The 27,927-nt window shown below is 31.2% G+C and overlaps 1 protein-coding gene across 4 annotated transcripts; it reads right to left on the bottom strand.

The window, feature by feature from the left end:
- Window positions 1–29: 29 nt before the first annotated feature.
- Window positions 30–27,920, bottom strand: LOC139489056 (uncharacterized). 4 transcript variants are annotated; one of them, XM_071275162.1, is made up of 19 exons: window positions 27,634–27,859; window positions 23,799–23,839; window positions 21,574–21,616; window positions 19,959–20,051; window positions 19,401–19,562; window positions 18,928–19,042; window positions 17,260–17,358; window positions 15,624–15,725; window positions 14,672–14,734; window positions 12,943–12,964; window positions 12,516–12,620; window positions 11,671–11,823; window positions 9,497–9,985; window positions 8,520–8,626; window positions 6,454–7,689; window positions 4,794–4,830; window positions 1,428–1,702; window positions 996–1,023; window positions 30–419 (listed from the first exon to the last, which is right to left on the bottom strand). In XM_071275162.1, exons 6-19 carry the CDS (start codon window positions 18,946–18,948, stop codon window positions 136–138), a joined length of 3,021 nt encoding a protein of 1,006 aa, XP_071131263.1. In that variant the 5' UTR covers window positions 18,949–19,042; window positions 19,401–19,562; window positions 19,959–20,051; window positions 21,574–21,616; window positions 23,799–23,839; window positions 27,634–27,859; the 3' UTR covers window positions 30–135. The 4 variants fall into 4 exon arrangements, with proteins under 4 accessions (XP_071131263.1, XP_071131262.1, XP_071131261.1 ...); XM_071275161.1 differs by lacking the exon at window positions 23,799–23,839 and having other exon boundaries at window positions 27,634–27,913; XM_071275160.1 differs by lacking the exon at window positions 18,928–19,042 and having other exon boundaries at window positions 19,464–19,562; window positions 27,634–27,896.
- Window positions 27,921–27,927: the final 7 nt, after the last annotated feature.

Raw genomic sequence — 27,927 nt, 5'->3', positions numbered from 1 at the left:
AACAAAATAAAAGGACAGCCTAACACCAGTTGAACAATTATTCCATTTATTTCTCAAAAATATATAACATGCATAAGCAGATAAAAACCTGTTTGAAATTGTTTTTTTCCATTTAATTTGCAAACCAAATTAGTTTCATTCGCTGTAATGTTTGTATACACAGTCCATTCCTCTCTGTAGGTGGTTCAATGCTTCAACAAGAGAACGTACAGAAGCACCGTCTCGACAAATCCAACGCTTCAAAATTTTTCGAGTTTGACTTCTTAAGTTACAATCGGATTCGAAACGAATTATTTCAATGTCTGGTATATCAAAATCGAGTTCAATTGCTAACTGGAAAGTTTCAATGCCGATATGATTTATTAGATCCTCCAAAAATGTTGCTTTTGGAATTTCATTTAATGCGGTTTCAGCAATACCTGAAAAAAAAGTATATAAGCAAGATAAATTAAACGTTACAAAAACTGGGTAATAGTAGTAAGGTTATCGTGGTTGTCACATATTTGTTACACAAACACTGGGCTTTGCTAATCTCGTATTAAAAACTTAACCTGAAAAATAATAAAACTTATTGTTCCGTTCAACGTCAATATTTGATAACTTAATCGACATTTAATTAGTTGAAATCGTTTCACGTGACTTCAAACAAACGTCCCGAGTATCATATTCCACCCTAGACACGGATAATAACTTGCGCCATGCTACGCGCGGTAATTAATGTTGATAACTTTGTTAAAGTTTATTTCTTGGGATTTGTTAAAGTTTATTTCTTGGGATTTTTTTGTTAAAGTAATTCTTAAAAATTATTTCAGATCTATAAAAAAAAACAACAGTAATTTACTTTAGATCGGTACTGTTTATTTTAGTGTATGTTCTGTTTAGTTATATAAACAAGCGGATAAAAAACGAAATCTGTGAATAAGTGTTTCTTGTTCAGAGAAATAAGTGTTTTCTCGTTATAACATTAGGTTAACTAAATCTTAAAAACGTCTTACCTCTTGGACAGTTTTCTTGAATAAATATCTATAAAAAAACAAAAACACCTCAGAATACGTAAAATAATTTGATCAACTATCAAGAACCTTTATATTTCTTAAATAATATAGTCTATTGATTTTAAGAATATTTAGTATGGTTTCAGAACACATGCATCTGTGTCACGAATGATGGGTATGTTTCGTTTGTCCTAAATCTACTCTTAATGTATTATCATCGCAAAAAAAACCAAAAAAACTTCTTAACAGAATTTCATTATGGATATAACAACCCAATGACTGCAACTGGTATAAATTAAGAACGTTGTTACTCTTCCCAATTGAGTAAACAGTATGGTGTACGTTTTCATTGTGTTGTCAATATTTATTGTTTTAGTCTTTTTGACAGCTCATTTTCCTACTGTTGCAAGTACTAGTGTTGTAATACATTACCTGACACATTTTGTGGTCGTCTTCATCGATACATCTAATTGCCGTTAATAGATCTTGTAGTGATGTATGACGGTTATTGACTTTCCATTTCCATAGCAACATAAATTTGTAATCGTCCACATGGTGTTTGTATTCATCCCAAATAGACTGTATTGTGTCTTCTGATACCTTCAGATGAATGGCTAACTCTTTACAGCTATCTTTACTTAAACGTCTACTCAATTGTGCAAGCTGCTTGTTTGTTGGTCTTTTCTGCAAGTCGGCGTCTTTCAGAACTACAGAAACACAATAAACATTACAAAATATAGTATGTAAATCACATTATGGTGCAAACAATTTATATTTTTTTGTTTAGTTATATTGTTGTGAGCTTATGAAACATGTACAACTAATATGTTGATGATATTTTTAATCAGAATCGGTTTGACACATAGTTAATTTTTACACCATACCGAGATATGATCATTTGCAAAAGGAGAGAATTTAAAAACAAATTAACATATGCTTAAGGTTAAGAAATAACCGTTTTAATTCAGCCAAATATGTTACCCATTTTTGTAAATAAGAATATCCTCAGGTGGGTTATTTTTTGCGGTTCATATGGCACTTTTTCTAGTTTTAATATAGTTTTTTTGCAGATATAACACAGTTCTCTATCTTTACGTCCGTTTACGTTTTTTCCCCTATAAATTGCTGAGTACATCATCGACTTAAAAGTGTTGATTCTCTCTCAGGTATTGTACATTTTGGTATCGACGTTAATACCAGATGTATACACAATATTACTAAATTAGAGACAAAACGCACTTCTGGCGTTATTTTTTTTAAACCTGGTGCCTTTTGTTAGCTATGATTCGTGTGTTTCTTTGTCAATTGTGTTCTCCTATTTATTTGTATTATAGTCCTGTAATATTGTGCCTTTATCTAACAAATTTTGTTTCGTTCGACTAGCACTATAAACACTTTCAGCAATGGACACTCTCAAACTTTGTAGACTAGAATATAATTCATGAAAACTTTTTGTTCCCGTTGATATTGTTTTGCTAGTCATTTTGTTTTTTCATAGATTCTCTCTGTCTTCGATTATAAAATAGCTTTTGACCAAAAGTATATTTTACCGCTGTTCGAAAGTCATAAATCGATTGAGAGAAAAACAAATCCGGGATAAAACTAAAACTAAGGGCAGCACATCAACTATAAAAAAACGAATTAACAAAAACACTTAAGTGAGGAGAAAAAAACGACAAAACAACACACAGAGATATAAACTATAAAATAACAACTGTCATTTTCCTGACTTGGTATATTACATTTTAAGAAAAATAAATGGTTGGTTCAACCTGGTTTTGTCGCTAGACCTAACCTCGCGACAGGACTACGGTACAAATAAATGAGAGAAAAAAACATGCAGGACAGAGAAATACACAATTAAACAATACAATAGAACATTTCAATTCACTTTTCACCACAAATTTGACTACCTAATTAGATTATTTACCGGGTTTGTAATAACATAAGCAACACGACCTATTTATTTATAGTCGTGTCCATTACCAATCCCAGCAAAACATATTAATACCTTTGTTAATAAGTGAATTATATATAGCTTCCTGTACAGACTTTTTTTGAAAAAATGTATTGCGTAAACTATACATTTATTTTGTAATTATTTTCATAGTAGCCTGATTTGACCTTTCTTATGTAAAATAATTACTGTTAGAAAGGTGTGTGTCTGTTATAAGCTGAGGTTATAAGATTATAATGATGTGTGGTAATCAAGTAGACGTCTTCGATTTCCAGTGATGTAAAAATGATTAAGCTGCACCTGGTGTTTCGGATATCATTTAGGTCATTTTTGACCAAGGCCGTAAATCCTCATCAGGTACCCTAGCCTTGTATCATTATAAATACTATGTAATTACTTGCTCTGGTAACATATCAAATGTAGTGTTATTTTTAGGGCTTATGGGGCTTTATTCATAAAAAAAGGGGATTTTTAACACTTCGGACAATAACTCAAAAAGGCTTCACCAATGTTCTTGAAACTTTGGTGAATTGTTTATATCTTTTGATGTAAGCTCCCTTTCAGATTTTACATTTCCGTGTTATGAATTTTAATGCTTAAAAAAGGGGGGATTTTCCAATAAAAGACAATTTAAAAGAGCAACGGGCGTATCATGCGCTAAAGCGCAGCCCTTTATTCCCCATCGATTTACGAGTTTTGAACAGCGGTATACTACTGTTGCCTTTATTTAGCATTGGCGTTGTCAGTTAATTTTTGATTTATGAGTTCGACTGTACCTCTGCATCTTTAATAGTTATCTGATATGCCAGAGGCGTGTTTCGTATACATAAGGCTCACCAGTGACGCTCAGGTCAAAATAGTAAAGAAGGCCAAACTAAGATGAAGAGCATTGATGACCAAAAATTCCAAACAGTTGTGCCAGATACGACTAAGGTTATCTGCCTGGGATAAGAAAATCCGTAGTATTTAGAATAATTTATACTTTTGTAAACAGTAAATTTATAAAAATGACCATCTAATAGATCTACATGTCAACACCGAATCGTTGACTAAACACATAATATAAACGAACACATATAACAGCCTAGGTCAGCACATAAAAGTGAATACTGTCTTGCTGATCATTTTTGTTGTTTCTTTCTATATATTTTTATTTCCAACGTTTCATAGACAAGACTTAAAAAATGGTAAAGTTCTTAATTCAAGAGCAATAACTCGTGTCTTCTGACAGTTTAGACATAAATAGATATCAGTTAAAAATCAACATTCTGAACATGTTCGGCCCTGTCTGATTTCTCTATTTATAGGGAGGTTTAAAACGATAGACAAAACTTGCATTTCATGTTGACCATCTTGGTTGATGATCATAATACATATTTGTGTACACTAGATAAATATTGTTGCCAAAATTTTAATTTTTTAATTGGCCTAGTAGTTTAAGAGGAGACGGTTTTGTAATAGTTAAAGGACGACGGACTCTAAGCTTAAAGCTCACACTCTGCCTTAACGTGATCAAAGAGGGTGTTTATACATCAGCCTCATATTTGTAGATACCAGACATAATTGTGAATCGATACCTAATGTGCTATTCACCACTTTTACGCAACCCAAGATTAATTTCTGTATAAAATATACAACACTATTTTTAACACGTGGTTTGCATGATTTGTCGTGATGTGTTGCTGCGCTGCTGGTACAGTGACCACTAGCTCGATTATCAGATAACTATTGTTTTACATTATGATAATATATTTACTAATCATTACTCCAATAGGTCATATACCTTGCTTGTGTATATACAGTATACATAATAAACAAAAAGTGCATTACTGAAACACTACCTTGGCCATGTCGACACGTGTAGATGTCTTCTGTCCTCTGCAATGAATGAAAGCACATTAAGTGATTCCTAAACCAAACACAGGGCTAAGTATGGAGCATTCACAATCTTTAAATAAGCTACGAAAGTTTGCAACAAGTGATTTTGGTATAAAACGACAAATAGAGACTCAATATCAATTTGAATGTTAAAGAGAAAATGTACTTTTTTCGTACTTATTATTTCAAATTTTCCGTATCTGAATTAAACGTAAAATAATATATGTCCACATTTTTTACGAACGCAATTCTGTTGCATTCAACACAATAGGTATATTACTAATATCTATGTTTTGTCTTGTTCTCTATCGTTTGTCTATTGGTCTTTTTTGTTTTTTCTTTATTGTTTTCTTTTGTTTGGTAAAAAGTAAAATAATAAAAATACCGAACTCGAAGGAAATTTCGAACAGAAAGTCCTATATCGAAAGGCAAAATCAATAAAGGGCTGCGCTTTAGCGCATGAAACGCCCGTTGCTCTTTTAACTTGTCTTTTATGCTTTAAATGTATTGTCCGAAAATTGGAAAATCCCCCCTTTTTTAACACGGAAATGTAAAATCTGAAATTTATAAAAGTTGAAAGGGAGCTTACATCAATAGATATAAACAATTCACCAAAGTTTCATGGACATTGGTGAAAGCCTTTTTGAGTTATTGTCCGAAGTGTTAAAAATCCCCCTTTTTTTATGAATAAAGCCCCATAAATCCAAAACTTAAAATCTGAAATTAAAAAAAACCGAAAGGGAGCTTACATCAATAGATATAAACAATTCACCAAAGTTTCATGGACATTGGTGAAAGCCTTTTTGAGTTATTGTCCGAAGTGTTGAAAATCCCCCCTTTTTTATGAATAAAGCCCAATAAATCCAAAACTTAAAATCTGAAATTAAAAAAAAACGAAAGGGAGCTTAGGTCAATAGATATAAACAATTCACCAAAGTTTCATGGACATTGGTGAAAGCCTTTTTGAGTTTTTGTCCGAAGTGTTGAAAATCCCCTCTTTTTTATGAATAAAGCCCCATAAATCCAAAACTTAAAATCTGAAATTAAAAAAAAACGAAAGGGAGCTTACGTCAATAGATATAAACAATTCACCAAAGTTTCTTGGAAATTGGTGAAAGTGTTTTTGAGTTATTGTCCGAAGTGTGGACGACGGACGGACGGACGGACGGACGGACAGACGGACGGACGGACGGACAGACGGACGGACGGACGGACAGACGGACGGACAACGGTATACCATAATACGTCCCGTCCCGGGCGTATAAAAACGAATAGAAAACAACCGTCATATTTCTGACTTTTCAAGTAAATCAGATATATCAAATGAGTTTAACTACTGCTGTTTACTTTCGATAGATTTTTTATATAAAAAATATCTGCACATCTTAAAATTGCATATCTTTTCTTTAACAAAAGGTATATGTTTAATTTAAATACAGAAAGTATTGTATGCACTAAACATATCGATTTCAGAAGAATGAACAAAAATCCGAAATTAATTATATCGATTTTATGAAAATCTGAATACAGATATATGTTATTGTTGCGATAATGCATTATTCGCATCAATAAAAACATCACAATCGTTCTGAACTTATATTTTAAAAATTGAGACAGAATTACCTCTTTTGCAAACCAGATTGTCATTTGCTTTAAATCTGTACTAGTTGTATGCTCTGAACACTGCCAGAGGTCACCTGGAACATTTTGTATCGTTACATAGTCGACATAGCAACCACAGGACGCCTTTACTTGAAATGTAAATGGCATATCATTCATTTCCGAGGTTGAAGTTCTACCAGCGGAATTCAAGATATTTGAAATCTTCTTAATTGACACAGATAAACATTCCTGGATGCTCGTTGCAACATCACGAACTATGTTCGACTTTCCAAAAGCATGTACCAGGTATATGGCAATCTTATTCTTTTTTAAAATTAACATGAGGTCATGATTTTGGTTTATTCTGAACAGTGCACATCCGGCAAATAGTTGAAGGTGAGTTCTAATAGTTTTAAGGTCCCATATACAAAGGCATGAGCTGAGAATACGATAGGATAGACCTGTAGGTATTATGTCTTCCTCGAAGTTGTAAATCAAACACAAACTCTTTTCTTCAGAGGTCAATTCTAGAATCCATTCTGACTTACATGGAGTAGTTATCATAGAGGGCACTAAATACCTTTCGATAACCTGATCATCTGTGTCAATATCGTACCTTTTCTGCTCTACTAAAATGTCCAAATGACACAGAATTTCAATCATAAAATCTTTGTATGGAAGAAGGTTGCTAAATTCAGGCTGTTGCCAAATTTGAAAAATATTTTCTTTTGATATAATTCCTTTGGAACTTAGTTCAAGTAGTGTTCTTGAAAAATTTGGTCCACTAGGCCAGTGTTCTCTTATCGTGACAATTGATTTTAATACTTGAATTAGACATAGCGGATTGATAATTATATATTTGTTTAACTTTTTCACATTGAAATAAATAATTTTGCCAAGACTATTTTGAATTTTTAGGAATGTTTCTAGAGCTTGTTCATTCAATGGCACCGATGTCTCATGTGTATTAATTGCTATTAATGCATCTTTAGTGAGCACAAACTCATCTTTCTCAACACGCAATGCAATTTGTAATTCCAATGTGATCCAGGCAACAGGCATTTGTTCACCCCATTTTGGATGTGAAAATGCAATGCTCACAATCTGATCTTTAACCATTCTCATTTCACGATCGGATTTGTCAGTCGCATTTACAAAAATCAATGGATTGAAAATAAGATGATGACGACCTGAGTGGTTCTCGAATAATATTTCTAGTGATCTAGTTATTTCACGCCTGCGGTTCTCTACGCTGTGCTAGAAAAGAGTAAAACCATACAAAATTACAAGAAGGCATGTTACAGTAGATCCTTAAATGGTTGATCAATAATTTTGAAACAAATGACAGTTAGTCCCCTTCCGTTTTCACGAATGTAACCTACCGAATTATACTATTTACCTGCTTTGTAACAATATGAGCGACGTGATATGTGACACATGTGGAGCAGGATCGATTTCCCCTTCCAGAGCATCGGAAATCACCCATAGTTTTTGGTGGGGTCCGTGTTGTTTTGTACCCCTATTTGTGACTTTTGTTGACGCATTCTTGTCAATATAATTGAAGTTTATTAGACTGGTATCAAGACAGGAATATGACAGTTGTTGTCCATTCGTTTGATGTGTTTTATCATTTGATTTTGCCATTTGATTAGGGAGTTTCCGTTTAGTATTTTTCTCGGAGTTCAGTATTTTTGTGATTTTACTTTTAAGTAAGTATTCAGAAATTTGCCTTGTAACATCACTCTGTCTAAATATTCTGTGAGAAGAGGGCTTCGCAAAAATATGCCATCAAAGACTTATCTAAATGTATTTTTTTATTCATCTAATATAATATTATTTTAAAAAGTTTTATTTTCATTTGAAAAAAGTAAACCTCTTATTGTCACTTGTACCAAGTCAGAAATGTGACAGTTGTTATCCATTCTTTTGATGTGTTTGAGTTGTTGATTTTGCCATTTGATAAGGATCTTTCCGTTTTAAGTTTTTCTCATAGTTTAAATTTGGGATTTTACTTTTGTAACTACAAACATATACAATCTATTATTTAACACATTACATACAGGCATGCTCTGTTTAGATAAAACTACCTTATGTAGAAGGTCTTTATGTGTTGCTACAAATAATATTTTTGGATATCCATCTTTAGTATTCTTGCAGTATGTTAAAATTGAATTCACCCAATGCAAAAGGTATACTGAAATAATAACATAACTTCAATTAAAGGAAATTATAATTTTGATGCAGTTTTTTTTCTTTATGTTTCATTAGAGTGAGTTTTGCATCGCTGTATGGAAAATGAGATATAAACAGATTCCTATGAATTCATATCACACCAAGGCCGCTTTCGTAAAGTCAGTGAATGTTTACAGAAACATTCACTTTATTTGTAGTTCTTTTCGTTTTGAGATTTCTTACTTTTTCTGTTGCGCAATACCGAGTAGCTCGGTTTTCAGACTATATTTACTATTTTACACGCCCTTTTCATTTCATCGAGATTTCACACAAAAAAAACTTGTTCGACAACTTTATTACATTTAGATTGTTTTATTATGCATAGTATAATTCTTATTCTGTTTATTTTGTTTTTGTAGATATTAGTATGAACAGTGAAAATTACAATATGATGTATGATGTATGGACTTAGTCAATTAATTTATTTTGAAAACATTGTTTTGTGTCTAAAAAATAAACTCTTTGGTGTGTATTTCCTGCCATACTTGTTTTTGTTGTGTCTTTATATAGAATCAGATATAATTTATCTTCGGACGACCAAAGCGAGGTAGAAAATAAAATAGATGCAAATACGGTAAGGATGATTCATCATTGTCAAAACCATTTCCAATTATGTGTCAGTGTGATAAATTTAAAAAAAATTGGCACACAACTTATATTTAATCATAAATATCAAGTGATCAAATTAAAACTATTGTCAACATTATAATGCATGGTCGTATTAAGATGTGCTTTAATTCAATAATAGTAATTAACACGTTCCGAATATACTGACGTTTTGTTATCAATCTTAATTATCAATATATGAACATGAAGTTATTTTAGATCATACCAGAGGTTGTGGGATACTCTGAAACACCTGGCAAATATGATTTAACGTCTAATCGATCATTCATTTGTTTGCTCCCATCAAAAACTAAAATAAACGTTCCTCTATAACAGATAAATAGCTGATGCGTTACATAATAAACATCTTGTCCTCCAAAATCCCATATATCAACAGGGGCGATCTTTTCCTCGTATTTGCCATTTTGCAACATTTCTTTAATTCTATTGTACATCTGTGAATGAGTAGCTCCGATCATGTTATAGGGGACATGACGCTTGTCGGATACTTGAGAACTTTCTAGACGCACATCTGGTTCATCTGTAGCCAGTCGACGCTTCTTTTGTTCAGGTTCATAAACTATTTCACAATCAGTAGCATACTTGTTTGCAGTTCTTCCGGATCTTTCGTAAATAGTGGTGGTGTCTGGTGCAATTCCGGAGTAATTTACAGACATCAGGAATCCTTCTAATACAGAACTGGATTTGGCAATTTCTGCATAAGATACACGCATATAAATAAATTAGACAGTTAAAAACCAGAACTAAAAAATCCAGACATAACCATTACCTAAAATAACTACGAAGACAAGACAAACAACAGTCCGAAACAGCAACTTATATTGCACTGGGGTAATAATTCGATGTATGTAGTTGCATACGTCGTGTAGCTCGTAGCAAATAACATATTGGTGATGTCACAGCCAATATTCCATAACGATTAATCAAATCATCAAAAGAAATGTAACCATACATCGCGTTCACTAATTACTTACAAAAACAGTTTTACAAAATGTTTCAATACTGAAAACCAAATAACACAAACTATAGGTTTATCATCATGTGTGCGTTCTTACATTAAACATCCGTGATAAATGATAAACGGTTGGGGGTAGGAGTAGAGATAGGGTTGGCACCTTTAAACAAGTTTCACTATATATGTGAAGGTCTAAACTCTGGAGCCGGTTAAAACCGATAGTTTTTCTCAATTAAGTTGTTCATATTTTCATGTTTTGGCCATCTACAGTCGTTTTTACGATAGGAATTTTTCTCATTGTTGAAGACCGTACGGTATTTATAATTGCTTATATCCCCTTCATTTAAACTTTGGTGTATAGATCTTATTGGCAACTACGCATGTATGCATCATTTCCTTAATTTTTACATATTTATAAATTCCCATTGTCCTATCGGTTAAGGTATCATTCTTCTATCAGATCATCGACTATTGATTTTGTTTTACAGGAGAGTCCTAGTATGAAGGAGGAAAAGGTACTGTAGTAATCTAGTCATTCTGACCTTGCCTTTTTCGTGTCGTTTCCATTTTGTACTAAAAATCACCATTCCGAACGCAAAGTTTGCCATTTTGGACACAAAGTTTTTTTCATTGTGTATTTCTGATCATATCCATTTCGTACTATATGGGTCAAAAGCATATACGATTTCATCAAATTTATTTTTCCTATTTCGTATTGTAATTTATTATTGTAAATTATTACAAGTGTGTCATGTGTGTACTAGTATCGGTATTTGCCATGATGATTATTTCGTATAACACAAATTTATAGTATAATATAGAAATATATATTCGACAAGGTTACTATGTTTTTGAAAAGGTTACGATGAACAACAAAAATGAGAATGGTAATAATATAAGATATGTAAAGCTTTCATCATGCAGTACAACTGTATAAATACCTATAAGTAGTTGAATTAAGCAGAATATGACAAAAACTGCAAATTAGGTTTTAATTACGCTTTGTAGGCGACAGGATTTCATTCTTAGTTATTTTTTCAACCCTTATAATATGAGTTTCTTAACCAACAAACTGGTATTCATCTAAAAAAAAATAAAGTCATAACAGTTGCTTCTCAAAAGGGTGTGAAAAATTACACACTAGCTGATATTCACTGAAAAAGAATTCATGAAATTTCATTTTATAGAATACTGTTCACCTGGTAGTCAGTATTTTGGTATTGACATGATTAATAGCAATGATTTAAAAAAAAAACATTTCAAGATTAGAAACTATTAAAAACACATGAATGTACTCCCTCTTGCAAATTGGCATTACAGGTATTAGGTTCTCGGTGGCCATATTGCTTTCAAACTGTTTCAGTTTTGATATGTATGTTTAATAAGTTAAGTCTGATTTGATGTATATAGTCAATATTATTCACCTGATTTAAAAAATACCCATTCTCTCTTTTCAATGTTCATTCCTGCTCTCCTTAAATGTACCCATATACCATTTGTCGGACATCTTTCTCTTGGAATTTCATCATTTACTAACACTGCTGCAATAGTAGTCTTGCCAACATTGTAAGGTCCAACTGAAGTCAATACAAAATACATAGATGGTTATTTTCTGCTGTTACACTAGAAATCAACTAATTGCACACCGAAATGAATAAAAATCGACTCAAAAGAGTATTTGTAATTGTTAATTTTCAATGAAATGATATGATGAGTTTTGCACCTTAATGTCAAACCGACTTAGCACAAACCGACTAAGGCAATATTTTACAAAACTTATTGATATGCAATTTTCGCACCATAATTCTAAATAGAGAAAAAGTCTGCGAGAAAGTACTTGAAAATTAAGATTATTGACAATTGTTGATGCTAGATTAGTTTTAATGACAATGTGTGATTAAAATAAACTGATTGAATCTAATTTGTCGAAAGTTAACATTTCGAGTTCGACGTAATGTCGAGTACACCGATGACTTAAATTTAAATCAGCGTTGATTTTGTATACTGTTTTGTAATGATGAAATGTTAGGACATACTTTTAAAATATACCTTGCCGGAAATGATGGACGACATTAAATGTTTTCTTCTTTTTTTTTTTGTTACTGGTCTTTTCACCGGAGTTATAGCATGGAATGTCTAATAAACGTACACATTCTAATTTTAAAGATATATTTAGACCTGAATCCAATGGCTAATGGGCCATTAAAAACTACAAATCACGAAACAAACACAATTTTTTTCTATCGATAAGGTTAATGGTGTCACATACCCAAATAAATTCTGTTTTCGTGTGACTGGTAAGATCCTTGGGATACTATATTTTGAAAATCATCCTCCGTTTTCATTCCGAACCTTTCCAAATCATTTTCTATCCCTGTATAAATAAAAAAATTGTCAAAATTATGTTATTACGTATTTACCAGTCTCCGAAGTCAGTAGACATGATTCATAAATCTTTTTTTATGTAAAAATGTGGACAGATTTAGAAGTAATGAAAAAGACTGAGGTATTAACTCCCTCAGGTAATGTAGCCTCGCACGAATTAGGTAATTTTGTTTGTCATTTTATTTTAAACGTTTAAACGAAGGCTTGCATCCCTGGTTTCATTTGAGCTATCCTGAGCTGTCCTAGGGACACCAGAAATTTATAAAAGTGTTACTCTCACAATTTCATGTAAAATATATGTATTTACTTACGACATCCTTGGTCTCTGCATTTCTACAAAGATTTAGTTCCAAAAATTATATTGCTGTAATTTATAATTTATTTGACCAACTACATATAAGAAAATAGTTTGATTTAATTAAGTGGACAATACTAGAGGTACATGCACAATCACAAGTCGAGATCTAACTAACAACGCCATGGCATTAAAACCGAAAACAACCAAAAGATAAACAACAGTATACAAAACATAGAAAACTGACTGAGCAATAGAAAATCAAACAAAAACTGAAAATGAGATAAAAAGACAGGTGTGGATAATGTGAACAGGTTATTATTAAGTGGCAGAGAAAGTAAAGTAAAATCATAATTCAAAAACATTGACAAATAATGCGTTTAAGACTTAAAACGTGTATACACACTAGATGGCAATGAAGTAATAGTTTGACCACAATATACAACCAAAGTTGCGCAAGATTATCAAAAAGTTTCTGTTTAACTTATAAAGCGAAAATATGAATATTCTGGACAATATTACAAATGTAAATAAAATATAGTGTAACCTAACCTACTGTGACCAGAAATAATCAGGAAAATTTCATCTCACTTTCGTTGCTTCAATATCTTGTGAGTAACCAATACAATAACAACCAAAAGTAACCACCTCGAGCTCAATAGTATAAAAATCGCTTAAACTATATCTAAGTTAGATAATTTATTACTCTCTGAATGAATATACTGTAACTGAAATTGTAAATGCAAATTTGATACTAAGCTCAATATAGCCCCCTTGAAATATCATTGGTAATATGTCAATCTATGTGATTGTACTTTTTGTAACTCTTTTCAGGATGAATGATTTAAGGGGGTTTAGTTCCCCATGAATTTATCGACAGAACGTCCATCACTTTTAGCTTTCGTCGGTAGAATTGTAAGATATTTCTGTTGTATCAAGTCCTATCAAAGGCTAGCCCACGTAAACTGTAATTTCAAAACGTACGTGGTACGTACACAATTCTTCAAAGCATACATTTTGAATGTAAAAAACTCATAAATCAGAGCTCCACGAAAAGCCATTTGCATCTGTCTGATGTCATAGCTAATTAATAGAAGATGTTTTTATGACTTTGTTAATGCATCAGAAATTGAATTATTGAAAAATGCGTATAGTAAATTCTAGAATTCCAAATGACGGCTTCCATTTGTTACAGCCTCATATATTTAAAATTATACATTTTGAGACTTTACAATCAAACCAATACATTCAACTATTTAAGCATCTGTCAATTACTGACGTACAATGAAAACGTGTTATCAAAGTTTTAATGGTTGATGGGCATTGTTGTACTGTTAAATTGACACAAATCATGTTGCTTCCTTTGTATGCATCATTTAGTCGGGTCGTACATTTAGTTACAGTTTACCAAACGTGTTATCGTGTTAAGCTCTTCCTATATGACACAGTAGTCTTTAAATGCAAGTTCAGTAAAAAGTAAAATCACAAAAATGTTAAACCGTGTTCCATTTCCCTTACCATTTTTGAAACCGAAAGACAGATATATTCATATAAACGTATTCTATTCCATACACTGTGTTTATTTTCATTTTCAAATATTTACACATTTACTTCAAACATTTTCTGAACTTCCGTATAATACGTGTACTTCCTAAGGAAAATTTCTTTGAATTTATTATGAGAGTGAAATGCGCATACGTCGAGTTGAAAATATGTCCGTACTTAATCTGAATTAACCTACTTACTTTTAAGTATTCAAAAACATCTGTATTGTGTCCCTTTGCTGCTATTTCAACTGGTGTTATCCCCTGAGGTTATAAACATTATTGTTTTACTTCACAGCTTGTAACAAGGTTTAGAATATATAAAGCTGTTACACAATTGAAACTTATCAATCACAAATCACCATTCGTTTGATGTGATTGCGCTTATAATTTTGCCATTTGCTTAGGGACTCTCCTTGTTGAATTTTCCTTGGAGTTTTTTTTTTTGTTACGCATTCACTAACTCATCTCTAATTTAGGCATTGGTATAATCATATTTTAAGGTAAACACCATAAAGAAAGTAGGTTAAATCGGATTTGCTTATTTGTCAATAGCCATTGATTGATGAATGTGTTCAATGACTTAATTTCTGGGAAATTACAATAGATTCTTATTGTTTTTATATGCGATTATCTGCAGTGATTGCATATTCATTGGAAATATTATATGTATTTATTGTATTTTTAAACTTATTTTTTCTTCGTAAAAATACAAATTCATGATTGAAGTATATTTCTAACGCTTTACTCTATCTCTTTGTTTTGTGGTAAGCTTACCATGTATTTTATTTTTTTGGTGATCTGAGCACGATTAAAAAGAAAAACGATTAAGATCTGAAAAAAACAAATAGTTAATTTTTCATCCATGTTCATTTGCCTTGTCATATTAAAAAAACAACCTCATTTATGTATAACCTTTATCTCATTTTATTCTTATGTCAGTCATGAAATGTATAAATTTAAACAATAACATACATTATGATATAGTGAAACCAAAGAATGGACTTCATTATATTTTAAGATATATCATCTGATCAAAAAGAGATGATTGGTAAAATTAATTGCTATGGTAACGCAACCTGCATTGCGTTAGCATGAGACCGATATTTTTTTTAAAGATCTGATATTTGAAACTAACGCGAAAGGATCTTACGTCTTTGTCTTTAATATTTACACTAGCTCCATTGTCGACCAACATTTTTGACATCTCGACCGATTTAACCCAGTAACCAGCCATATGTAAGGCAGTACATCCCTAAAATAATGTACAAATAAAAAGAAACAGTACTGCAGGTAGTTACTTTTTCAAGTGTCAAGATGATTTGTAAGTGTCATTTCCCTACAAACAAATCTGATATCTCAAGTGTTGCCTCATGTATGATATATCTGCATGATTAGTAAGTTTAATAGAACATATTCAATACTGAACAATTACATTAGATGTATGTTTCCGTTGTTGTCCATTCGTTTTTTATGTGTTTTGTCATTTGATTTTACCATGTGATTAGGGCCTTTCTGATGGAATTTTCAGTATTTTTGTGATTTTACTTTTTTCATTATAATACGTTATTTTGATTGGCTACACTGCAATCTCGCGTTATTCCTTAATCAACTTCATTACATTAACATTCAATAAAATTTATCATTCATGATGCCACGAGGTCCCACAATGAAGTGAACAGGTAATTTAAATAAAAACTTATGAGAAATCGGGTTTTTGTGATCTTAGCTAAAAAAATGTAATTATTATTATTGAATGCTACTTGTTTTTAACTTCATATGGTTGTAAAAACGTTGACCGTGCGCACATTTGTAGAATGAAGTTACAAAAAGAAGCATTCAATTCTTAAATAAAACGCATTTATCAAAGAAAAGAGTTAAATAAATATTCCAAACTCCAACATTAATTTTGAAAAAGGAAGTCAGTACAAACTGAGCAGCAGTTTCTTAATATTTTATCTTTGAGTTTGATCGTTATAGCAGCTGATGTTTGATCTTTGTTATGTCATTCGCTTTTACGTTTGCCACATGTGGAGCAGGATCTGCCTATCCTCCGTAGCACGTGAGATCACTACCAGTTTTTGGTGGGGTTTGTGTTGCTTAGTCTTTAGTTTTATACATAGTTAAAATAACCACATCAATAAAAAAAAAATCCGTAAAACCGTTTTACACTAGTTTTTACACGTACGTTTTACGGATTAATTTATACAGACGTTTTACGTAGGTAACCGTAACATCCGTTATACATCCGTATAACGAATGTTTTACTGACGTTAATTACCACATCCGTGATACGTCTGTAGCTATTTAACCTGTGTATGTGTTGTGTGTTGTGTATTATTATTTGTCTTTTTTGTTTAACCATGGTGTTGTCAGTTTATTTCCGATCTTTGAGTTTGACGGTACCTCTGGTATCATTCGCCTCTTTTCTATCTGTTGTTTGCTTTTTTTTTACTTTTCGTTGTAGTGCTTAACTTTTTGTGCTATATTATAGTATTCTGTCTGGCAAATTTTAGAAATTACCCTGCTTTATTGGTCAACCGGGCAAACGGACATATCAAAATAGATGATAAAATAAGAATAGAAATACATGCCTGTAGTATTTAATATTTATTTTCTGCAATGCCATTTATATAGACACATAGTGCTCAGTTAAGCTATGTTTTTAAATAGCTGTATTTACCAATTGCAGTTCATAAATCTAATTTCTAAAGGAAGCATTCATAAATCATTAGATTCATAAATCTATTAAATTCTTTTAATATCTGATCAACTCAAAATCAACTCACAAATATATTTACAGCATTAATGGCAGTGCCTCTATTTATCAATGCCTTTGAAGCTTCTATCTGGCCTTTGTACACGGACAAATGAAGAGGTGTTCTTCCCTATAACAGGCAATGGAATATAGTAAAAACGTACCAAACACTAAATGGTTCGCTTGCACAAACAAACATTTACGTAATAGACAATAGTATAAGAATGACGGAATCTTAAAACATCAAAATACGTCGAGATGCACAACTGCAATGATCTTCTTAAATGATTCAGGAAAGCTGTATCAGTTTTTGATTACACAACATTTGATATGGGAAGTTGATTACACAAACGATCATGTAAACCTTGATTATCACACCAATATGAACGTAATCGAATCTGATTGAAACTATATTATTATAGATAAAAAAAAACATGTTTCTGCATACAATAAACAATGTATTTCAGCACGAAGCAGATAAGAAAATTGAGAATGGAAATATGGAATATGTCAAAGAGACAACAACAAAGAGCAGATACAGTCGAAAGCCACCAATGGGTCTAAATCTGGATTGACCATCAACATCAGCAATGTTCAAAGCTAAATATTTGAAAGCCAAGGATGTATAAGAACCGAAACAGTTGAATATCAACATAAGTAGCAAGGACCTGCAAATGATAACAGAATTCATACTTAATTATTTAGTATCAGCATTTGCTTAAATTAAATTAATCAGTTTCAAAATCGAATACTCATATGTTTGGTATCTATTTCATTCAAAAATAGACTCTGATAGATAGTTGTATCATCTCTTTATTCTATATCTTTTACAATACAAATGGTCTCAAATATGTTTTGTTTTTAGAATATGGATTTGTTAAATGAGGGGTAAAGAGAAGAAAACCAGGTTTCACTTCGATAATAACCATAAAGAATCAGCATAGTAATAAATGGGGAATGTGTCAATGGGATACATATCCACGCTTACATATCATATCATATAAAGTTATAAAGGTTCATAACTGAAGAACAATGAAAGTGACGCTACCCAAATATACTTGATCTAAGGTTTTGGTAATAAGCATTATGTATAAGTCTCATACAATTTGGTTGAGGCTAACTTAAGAGAGAGAGAGTAGAGAAAGGAACAAATTCAGCATTTTTTCATTTATAAAAGGCATTACTCTAGAACGTTTAAAGTGATACCACCAACACTTAACACTGATCTGAATTGTGCGGTAATAAGCATTGTTTATACATTTCATAACCTTTAGTTGATGCAAACTAAAGTTAGAAATGGAAACGGAATATTCATAATTCTTTTTATGTTAATAAAGGAGCATAATTAATGGACATTAAAGGTGACACCACTTAACTTCAACTTGTGTATTAGTCTCATATCAGTTATCATAACATTTGGTTTTGGCAAACTAAAGTTAGAGAACAGAAACCAACTTTTGGACATATGGGGGCATAATAACATTTCACATTTACATCATGTACTGAGCGTATTGCTATGTGTTTTTTTATTCTATATTAACTAAAGGTATAATAGCTTTTTTAGATCTTCCTTAACATTTTTCAACACCGCCGCATTTTAAAAGTTAGATATGTGTGGCATTTGTTAAGTCTTGTATGTATTTATTTAATTTATACGTTTCGGAGTTAAATGTGATGTCTCTGTTCACTTAACTAGTACATATTTGTGTTCATGGGCCATCTAAATCATGCCTCGGTGCGGGATTTTCTCACTGTGTTGAAGACAAATTATTCTGCCTTGGTCTGTTTTCTGCTTATTTGTCGGTTTGTTGTCTCTTATAAAATTTTCATATATGTTTTTGTGTTCTGTTAAATTGTTCCTTTTAAAATTGTTATACGATGATGACTGATGTACCAATATTTTGACTATTTTATTTATTGTGTCTGTTTAGTTAACGCATCAATGTAAATATAACGGAATTTGTCATCAAAGTGAGAGGGTTGGCGCTATAGAACCAGGTTTGGTCCACCATTTTCTACATTTTGAAAATGCCTGTACCAAGTCAGGAATATGACAGTTCTTGTCCATTAGTTTATGATGCGTTTTGTTATTTGATTTTGCTATGTGATTATGGACTTTCCGAATTGATTTTCCTTTAAGTTCATTATTTTTGTGATTTTTCTTTTTGACACATTCTCCATTTCCATTCTCAATTCTATTTCCATATATTTGTCGTCTTATTGTACTATCCATACCCTGTTGTTGCGACAGTTCATGTCTGCTTCATTATCTGCTAGGTAGTTTATAATCTCTATATTACCGTTGTTTGCTGCACAGTGAAGTGCCGTAAAACTCTTTAAAAAAAATTATGAGTTCATGTTAAAATATTTACATACATGTAACATATTGATTTACTAAATTGTATTTCTATCTTATCTGGCATACTTTTAATTTAATTTTTTTAATTTGGAGATGGAATGGCCTTTTAGTTAAAACAAGAGTTTGGTATGAATCTGACTTTCATTATTATCAAATTCGTTTGTAGTTTGGGGAAATATCGAATGACTTCTAACAAAAATTATTTTCACATTTTGTAAAACAATTTCATGTTCTATGCAAAATCAAAATCAATTGTTCTTTCGAATTGTTTATGAAAATCATTGAAAATACACAAATACTGATTACATCAGTTACAATTTAGATCATAAGTTATGTGGGTCAACATTTAAGAATCATATGAATATATTTACCCCAAATGTGTCCTTATAATTTATATCAGCTCCATGCCGAACTAACTTTTTCACTTTTTCTAAATCCCCTTCTTCTGCTGCCTTTAATAGTTTCTGCAATTATATTGATTTAAGAAAAAAACAATATTAGAAAAGCGAAGGTTGTACATTTTTAAAGCAACAAGCACAGATGTACTTGGTACATACGAATTATAATATTGGCGGGACCAAAAACGCCATGTTATCTTCGAAATAGAGATGGACCCAGGACAACTGGTGTCTAAAGGAATCACAGTAATGTATCTCTATGAAAACTGTGATCTTTGGATTTGAGGATTTGAGAATTTTCTACCAATTAAGACACAATGTGATTTATCCCTGGAGTTATACATGTTATACAGAGTGTCATTGAAACCTGTAGTTTTATACTCAAATGTTTAACCGTTGACTAGATTTAGTTGAGTCAAATTGACAAATTGACTATATGATACGTGAATTGAACAGCAGTACAGTCAGCAGCTAAATTAACAGATGATGTTTATTTACGATGTCTAAAGAAGAACAGATGACATGTTGAAAAACAATAATCATGTCATTTGCCAAGAAACTGCAGTATCCATCAAAAATAATAGTTTGAAAAACATATCATGTTAAAAAAAGTTATTGATGTAGTTGTATCTCTTCATTCCTGTGACTATAGGTATTTTAAAGTAAATGTGTTATGCAGTTTAGCAAAGATAAACAAACAAATAAAGCAGTGTTATGAATAGTGGAACAACACTATGCCAAAGACTCTGACACTGAACTTGGACAAAGTTTTACAGGGTAAAACAGCATCGCTAGATAATTCAATGTTTAGTTTTCATTCGATATACAAATAAGAAAATGACACAACTATTAAACAAAGACCAAATGACGCTAGTTGGTCACCGTACGATCTTTAACAATGATGTTTTTTTCTTCTTCATTTTAGCATGTACTACAATCGTTATGATTACTAACATGTTTTTGTTGTTGTATGTTATATTCAGTATTATTCCGATCTGAAAGTTATGCATTGCATTTCGAATTTTAAGTTATATCAGATTGCAAATCTTCAACAGTTTATATCTTATAAAATTAGGGAATTTAAGGAATTTGATTGGTGGAATAAAATAAATACCAGAATATCTTAATACATATTTTGTTTTATATATATGCAACTTAAACATGATTTCTTTCACAGTCAATTGACATCTATCTAATTATATTTTTTGGATTTTTTTGTCTTTCTTAGACAGCAGAAAATAATGTGTACATATTCTTCAGTACGTCATTTTATATGTTTGTCTTGCTTTGTATTTTATTTCAGTGACTCTAAATTGTTTTCCATATGTTTTTGTCATTCGGCAATCCTCGGTAGAATCCGCTACTCTCCTTCTATGAGGGTACGGAATCTGCCGAGTTGAGACGAATGATGTTTTTGTCTGTTTCTCTGGGACTTGTATTTTGTTATTGTCCCTTTGGTTTCTTCTGTTGCTTACTTTCTTTTATAGTCTATATGAAGAACAGTTGTATAAATCTATTCATGTGGGTGGAATCTAAATTCAACTTGAAGTCTTTTCCTGATAAAAAAAATGGCATGGGTTTCATTTACCTCGTTTCTTTTCTGTTCTCTTTGCATTTTTTATCTTTTTACTCTGAAATACATCAAATGCTTTTGGTTTATTTCCAATGTATGCTACTTAAACAACATATCCTAATATCTGGACTCTGCATTCTATTTTGAGAAACATAAAAATTAAAGATGATATAATCCTCTGTTGACTGATAAGTGTAAAATTAAAATATCTTCTACACAATCATTCACGCACAACTAATGATGAAAATAAAATGACTTGCAGTAAGTACATGATGTAATATCTTTAAAAATACTTAATAAACTTATCCACTTCATATTTTTCCTTTTACTCCTTAAACATTTTAATACCGGTATACATTTGTCTTTTTCTTTCCTAAACATTCAAACTTATTATATTATACATCAGTGAAATAAAGAATGTAATACGTAAAATTCAAACCAAAATTATTATCATGTATAAAAGATTGGTATCACGGGTGTATAGGTATCAATTAGTTTACATTATTCAATCTTATTACTCTAATTATTGATTTAATTTGATAATATTTATTTATTTTATATGCATCTGGTAAGAAAATGGTTGATAATATACAAATATTGTCGAAAAATAATGAAATACTTCTGCAACATGATTTCTGTTTATTCAATACTTTGCGTGACTAATCATATCTGTAATATAATATTTACCTCTAATCATTTACAATGCATATATGTGTATTTCATTCGTGTTAAATTATTAAATACGAGAACGTCAATTCTATTGTACTCACACTGAATTGATTCATTCAAAAATTGCAAATACTTTATAAACAGATTTGAAAGGCGTGTCATTAAGTGTGTTGAATTTCAAACTATCAATATTTAGAACTGAATTAAACGGTTCAATCTGTATAAAAGGTATTTAAAAGCAGAGATGCATTAAATTATGCGAAATGTGCTTTTCTGCTTTCGATCGATTTATAATGCAAAGGACATGGACATCTCTGAGCAAATATACAAAATAAAAGCTTTCCAACTCATATTGTAATAAATGCATTACTGTGGATTCATTTATTTTCGTGGGTACCAATTTTCGTGGTTTGAGGAAAACTTGCAAATTCGTGGATATTTGATTTCGTGGTTTTGACAAAGTCTGCATATACTCCTTACGAAAATTTGTAATTCGTTGAACTTTTAAATTCGTGGTTCCCCTATACTTACGAAATCCACGAAAATTTGTATCCATCGAATAATAATGAATCCACACCGTGACAGTATTTAATCTTAAGATGAAATGAATCTGTCTTGTTTATAAATATGCATCAATTAAGAATCTATAAATGGTATATATTTGTTATCATAGTTAGTATACTATTCTAACTCCGATCAATTATCATGTCTATATTTACTTTAAATCTTTATTTTTTTTCTCTATACACATCCTATAGTTGGTTAATAATAACTTTTAACGAAAATCGATCCCAACCTTTTATCAATGTGATAAAATATGTAAAGACGTAATTCTCATACATAATGATAACTTAATCACTTCAAAATTTCGACAGTTCACACAATATTCAAATAAGGAAATAAATAGAACTAATGTATTGTGCTATGGTCATGTTTGTATGCATGTCCTCCATGTTTGATTATGTGTGTTGCCTATATGCCATTTTTTCCCACATATTTGTTTGGCTTAGTGTGAGTGAGATTATAACACAATGTTGACTGTTGTGCCTTAATATATGACATTTTTTATCTATATAATATGTCTGTTTGTTTTCTTCACACATTGTTGTCAATATAATGAAACTGTTTTCGACTGCAATAAAATAATAGGTCTATCTAGCTAACAAAACAGTTGTAATCCACGATTTACTAAATAAGGAAATGCCTATACCAAGCCAGGAATACTACGGTTGTTTTCCATACGTTTTATGTGTTTGAGGTTTTTATTTTGCCATTCTGCATTTTAATAATTTTACTTTTTAATTAGTTTTTAGATATATGCATGAAACCAGAATACAAAAACCAGTTATCCATTATGTTATTGAACTCTAACGTATGGGATTAAAAAAAATATATTATTCTATTGCATTTCAAATTTTACATTAACAAAGAAATCGTGCATGCGTATCCTTGCAGCATAATCGTGTCCACTGCCACCATATTATTTTCATGTATTTTCAAAACTGATTTACTGTGAATCTTTATTTTACCCGATTGATAAGTCCAGTATTGGAGGTGCATTTACGACTTACCGAATAATCCTATGCATGTACAATTTTTCCAACAGACAATACTAGAAATTTAAAGAACAGTTTATTAATTTCATGCTTCGAAGTGCTTTTCATGATTTATCAGGAATGCTTAACAAAAAAAATATAAGTCAAGGATGTATCAGACTTAAACATGCTTTCGAAATAATCTTTATCATTAAGGAATCGCAAATAGCCAATTTTGATCTAATGTTTTTATAAATTGCCGTGTATAAGAAAAACAGTTGATTTCAAATTGTCAAACAATTACTAAGATAGTAATTCAATGATCAAGTAAACTGTAACTATCAGACATCAATGGTTCGTACCTACGTACAGTCACCTCGTTTCCTTCCATGTATCCATTATTGTCAACATTGTTCTGATCAATGGTAAGTTTGTTAAGTTTTAAGTATTATATTTATAGATTGTTACATGTCCTTTTCCATATCGGTCCTGGTATCATTCCGCGACTCTCATTTTAGCCACAGGGAATAATTAGTTATCAAAGGTACCAGGATTATAATTTAGTACGCCAGACGCGCGTTTCGTCTACATAAGACTCATAAGTGACGCTCATATCAAAATATTTATAAAGCCAAACGAATCGAAAGTTGAAGAGCATTGAGGATCCAAAATTCCAAAAAGTTGCGCCAAATACGGCTAAGGCAATATATGCCTGGGATGAGAAAATTCTTAGTTTTCGAATGAAATTAGACCGACGGAAACGAACATGTTATCAACTATTTATCACAAATTATAGAAATGTTTAAAGAAGTAGCAAAACATTATAATTATGTCCAGAATGATCATACATGTGTGTCCTCTATTAAAATAACTTCAGTACAACAAAGCTCCAAACTGTTCAGTTTTATCGTTCTTGAATATTATTATGTAAATGGCGAATAATCATTTGGTATTAGTGTTTATTATTTCTTAAAATTCTTATAATTCAACAGAAGACATACAGACAACAACTATATTTCTTTTATCCAACTTTGTTGTGTTTTACAAACAAAAAAACAGCATTATGTTATATTTTCCGAAATTTGCTAAATGACGTCGAAATGTCATGCAATAACGTTACAGCAAAGCATGCGATAATAACCGGAAGCAGTTGATATATACTGGAAGCAGTTGAAAACAAAAGTAATATCAGAAGGCTACGAAAATTCTTCAAATTTAATAAATAATTTTATGCAGAAATAAGTGTTATTAATAATTATCAAAAGTACCAGGATTATAATTTAGTACGCCAGACGCGCGTTTCGTCTACATAAGACTCATCAGTGACGCTCATTGGTTACAATTATACCATTATTTTCTATTCGTATATGATAAAATAGAGATTAATACATGGCCTTTTCCATATCGGCCCAGGTCTCATCCCGAGACCCTCATATCAGCCCGAGACGTAGCTGCATTATTTAGTCTTATCAAGTACATTTCTATTTCCCTTAAAAACAAAATACTGTTGTTTTGTAGCAGCCTTGATAACCTTACTTTTATTCCCTTTTGTAAAATGTTTATTTAATCCTTGTCATATAAGAATGGCTTTTAAAAATAAACGATGCATGTGGTATAACATTTATGTGTTCCATAGAAATGTATGAATATGAAAAGTCAAATGATTACTGCAATTATACTTATTTTATCTAGCGTAAAAATAAAATATAATCATTTTGAAAAGAATAAGACATAAGTCAATACTGAAAGTATGCCACTAGCGTACTTGATTTACATGCATTTGTCTATCTAGCAGTATAACAACTAAAAGAAATAGCTAAAGGCAGATGTAAATTAGTTCAATGAAATGTGCCTATATGATACTATTAGCAGGATTGTACGTGTCTGCTCTCAGCAGGTATACAATAATAAGTGGTTAGTTGTATGAAAATACAATTTCATAAAAACTCTTACTTCTTCTAATCTATTTGTGTATCTTAAATGCATTATTCATCATCATAGAATATAGATCATGACTTTACCCGGAAATATTACAAGCGGCTTATTTGTATAAAAAATGGATGATGAATTGCATTATTCCAAGTGTTTAAACGAAGCCAAACATTTCTGTTTTAGAGAATTTTTTCAACTTGCCCATTTAAGGTAGCACAATACAAAGATTTTATAACTCCAACTCCCAAGTTTTAAAATGCTGTAACTTTCTTAATAATGCTTGAAAATTTATAAAAGTGGTAGTTTTGGATAGCTAACAGATTACTCTTTCAAATAAATGCAATGTTAGTATTATGCAACAATTATGTAACCAATTATAATGTTAACTGTGTCTAAAATATTTTTCACCAAATTTCCACTTTCAAATGAAATTAGCTTCTGCATAGGTATCCCTAGAGGGTTGATTTTATTATATGTTGTTCCTATGGCCATTATCTACAAAAGGGTGTCTCAGATTTCAAATAGAATGTATAGAACAAATTTTACACCTAATTAAACATTATCTTCTTTCATGTGGTTAGGATGTTTACACTAATTAGAGATTTATCAGAGAATGGAATACAATAGAGACAATCTGAGACACCCTTTTGAAGCCCGTGATGTGTTGATTAAGATTTCGTTAAAATTTTCTGTATAGTTAAAGATATGATAGAGCTAAATTCATTCAAGTGAACTTACCCAGATTTTGCCACTAATTACATAATAACTGATTACATAATGATTGCATAATAAAAATATTGCATTCATTTAAAAGATTAATCTTTTATCTATCTATATATACCTCTTTTATTATTTTATATGCATTCATAAGAAAGTTACAGCATTTCAAAGGTTAGTGATTGGAAGTAAAAAAATCTTTGTATTGTGCTACCTTAAGGTCAAGTTACAGTAAATGGGCTATGTCACAGATTTCAGTAAAATTTTGCATACAACTCTGGCTCGATGAACTTCAAATGAAAATCGAAAAAATAATGCATTGATTTCATTTATCATTTAAAATATTACTGATTGAATTCTTACAAAATTGGTGAGCATTTGTATAGAAAGCACATAAAATCGGCATAAAACCTTCTAAAATTTGTCTTAAAATCGCCAAATCTCTAATTCTACTCCATAGATTTTTCTAAAAAAAATATATGTTGTTGATACATAAATTACCGTTATAATGATGTAAAATAAAGATAGTGTCACCGACTTCGTTTTTACGGTATACATCATTAAATGTTGTGTTCTTTGTGAAAAAGTCCTATAAAACGTCGAAATAATCGTAACGTCGCCGTGTTGCAGGCCGTAAAACGTTGATTTTTGACGTTTTTCACTACCATCAAGATGAAAAAATGAGTATTAGACAACAAACGAAGTCGGTGACCCTATCTTTATTTTGCATCATTATAACGGAATTTTATGTGTCAACAACATACAATTTTTAAAGAAAATTCTATGGAGTAGAATAAAAGATTTGGCGATTTTAAGACAAATTTTGTGTGTGTTTTCGCTGATTGTATGTGCTTTCTATACAAATATTCACCCAAAAAAAAGAAATCAATCTGCAATATTTCAGATAATAAAATAGATAAATGCATTATTTTTTCGATTGCCAGTTGTAGTTTACCGAGCTAAGATTGTATGCAAAATTTGAGCAAAATCTACGACATAGCCCATTTACTGTTCCTTGACCTTAAGTGGAGATAACTTTTACAGTTAAAATATCATAGTGGAAAATGAAAACAAACACGTACATTGTATCACTAATAATAACAGAAATTTAAAAGTTAAACCATATGTTAGGTACTGACTTGGAAAGTGACACAAAGTCGGCAAATTGAAAACACAATTAAAAGTATAAAATCTATATTTAAATGCAACCATATGTACTTACGTCGATGAATCAAAATACTTTTAGAAATATAGTCCGTTTTATTTCCTCCTTGACCGTAATTACATTTTCTGTAAATAACATGCCCACACACTTAATGGAACATGATACAAAGCAAAATGAAATAGCTCCATAGACCCAGCTTAACACCTAACTTTAGTTTTTATCAACATCAAAAGTTCAAAATGCAGGAAGCTACAAGTCATTGTATATACAATTCGAACGATGTGAGTTTTTGCTATAATCATGATCATGAAATCAACGGTTCACCTACTTAGCTAAATATAGACAGTGAGT

Source organism: Mytilus edulis, chromosome 9 (assembly GCF_963676685.1).
Source record: "Mytilus edulis chromosome 9, xbMytEdul2.2, whole genome shotgun sequence".
Classification (NCBI taxonomy): domain Eukaryota; kingdom Metazoa; phylum Mollusca; class Bivalvia; order Mytilida; family Mytilidae; genus Mytilus; species Mytilus edulis.
Note: the sequence above shows the minus strand (reverse complement) of the source record. Positions and strands in the feature narration are given on the sequence as shown.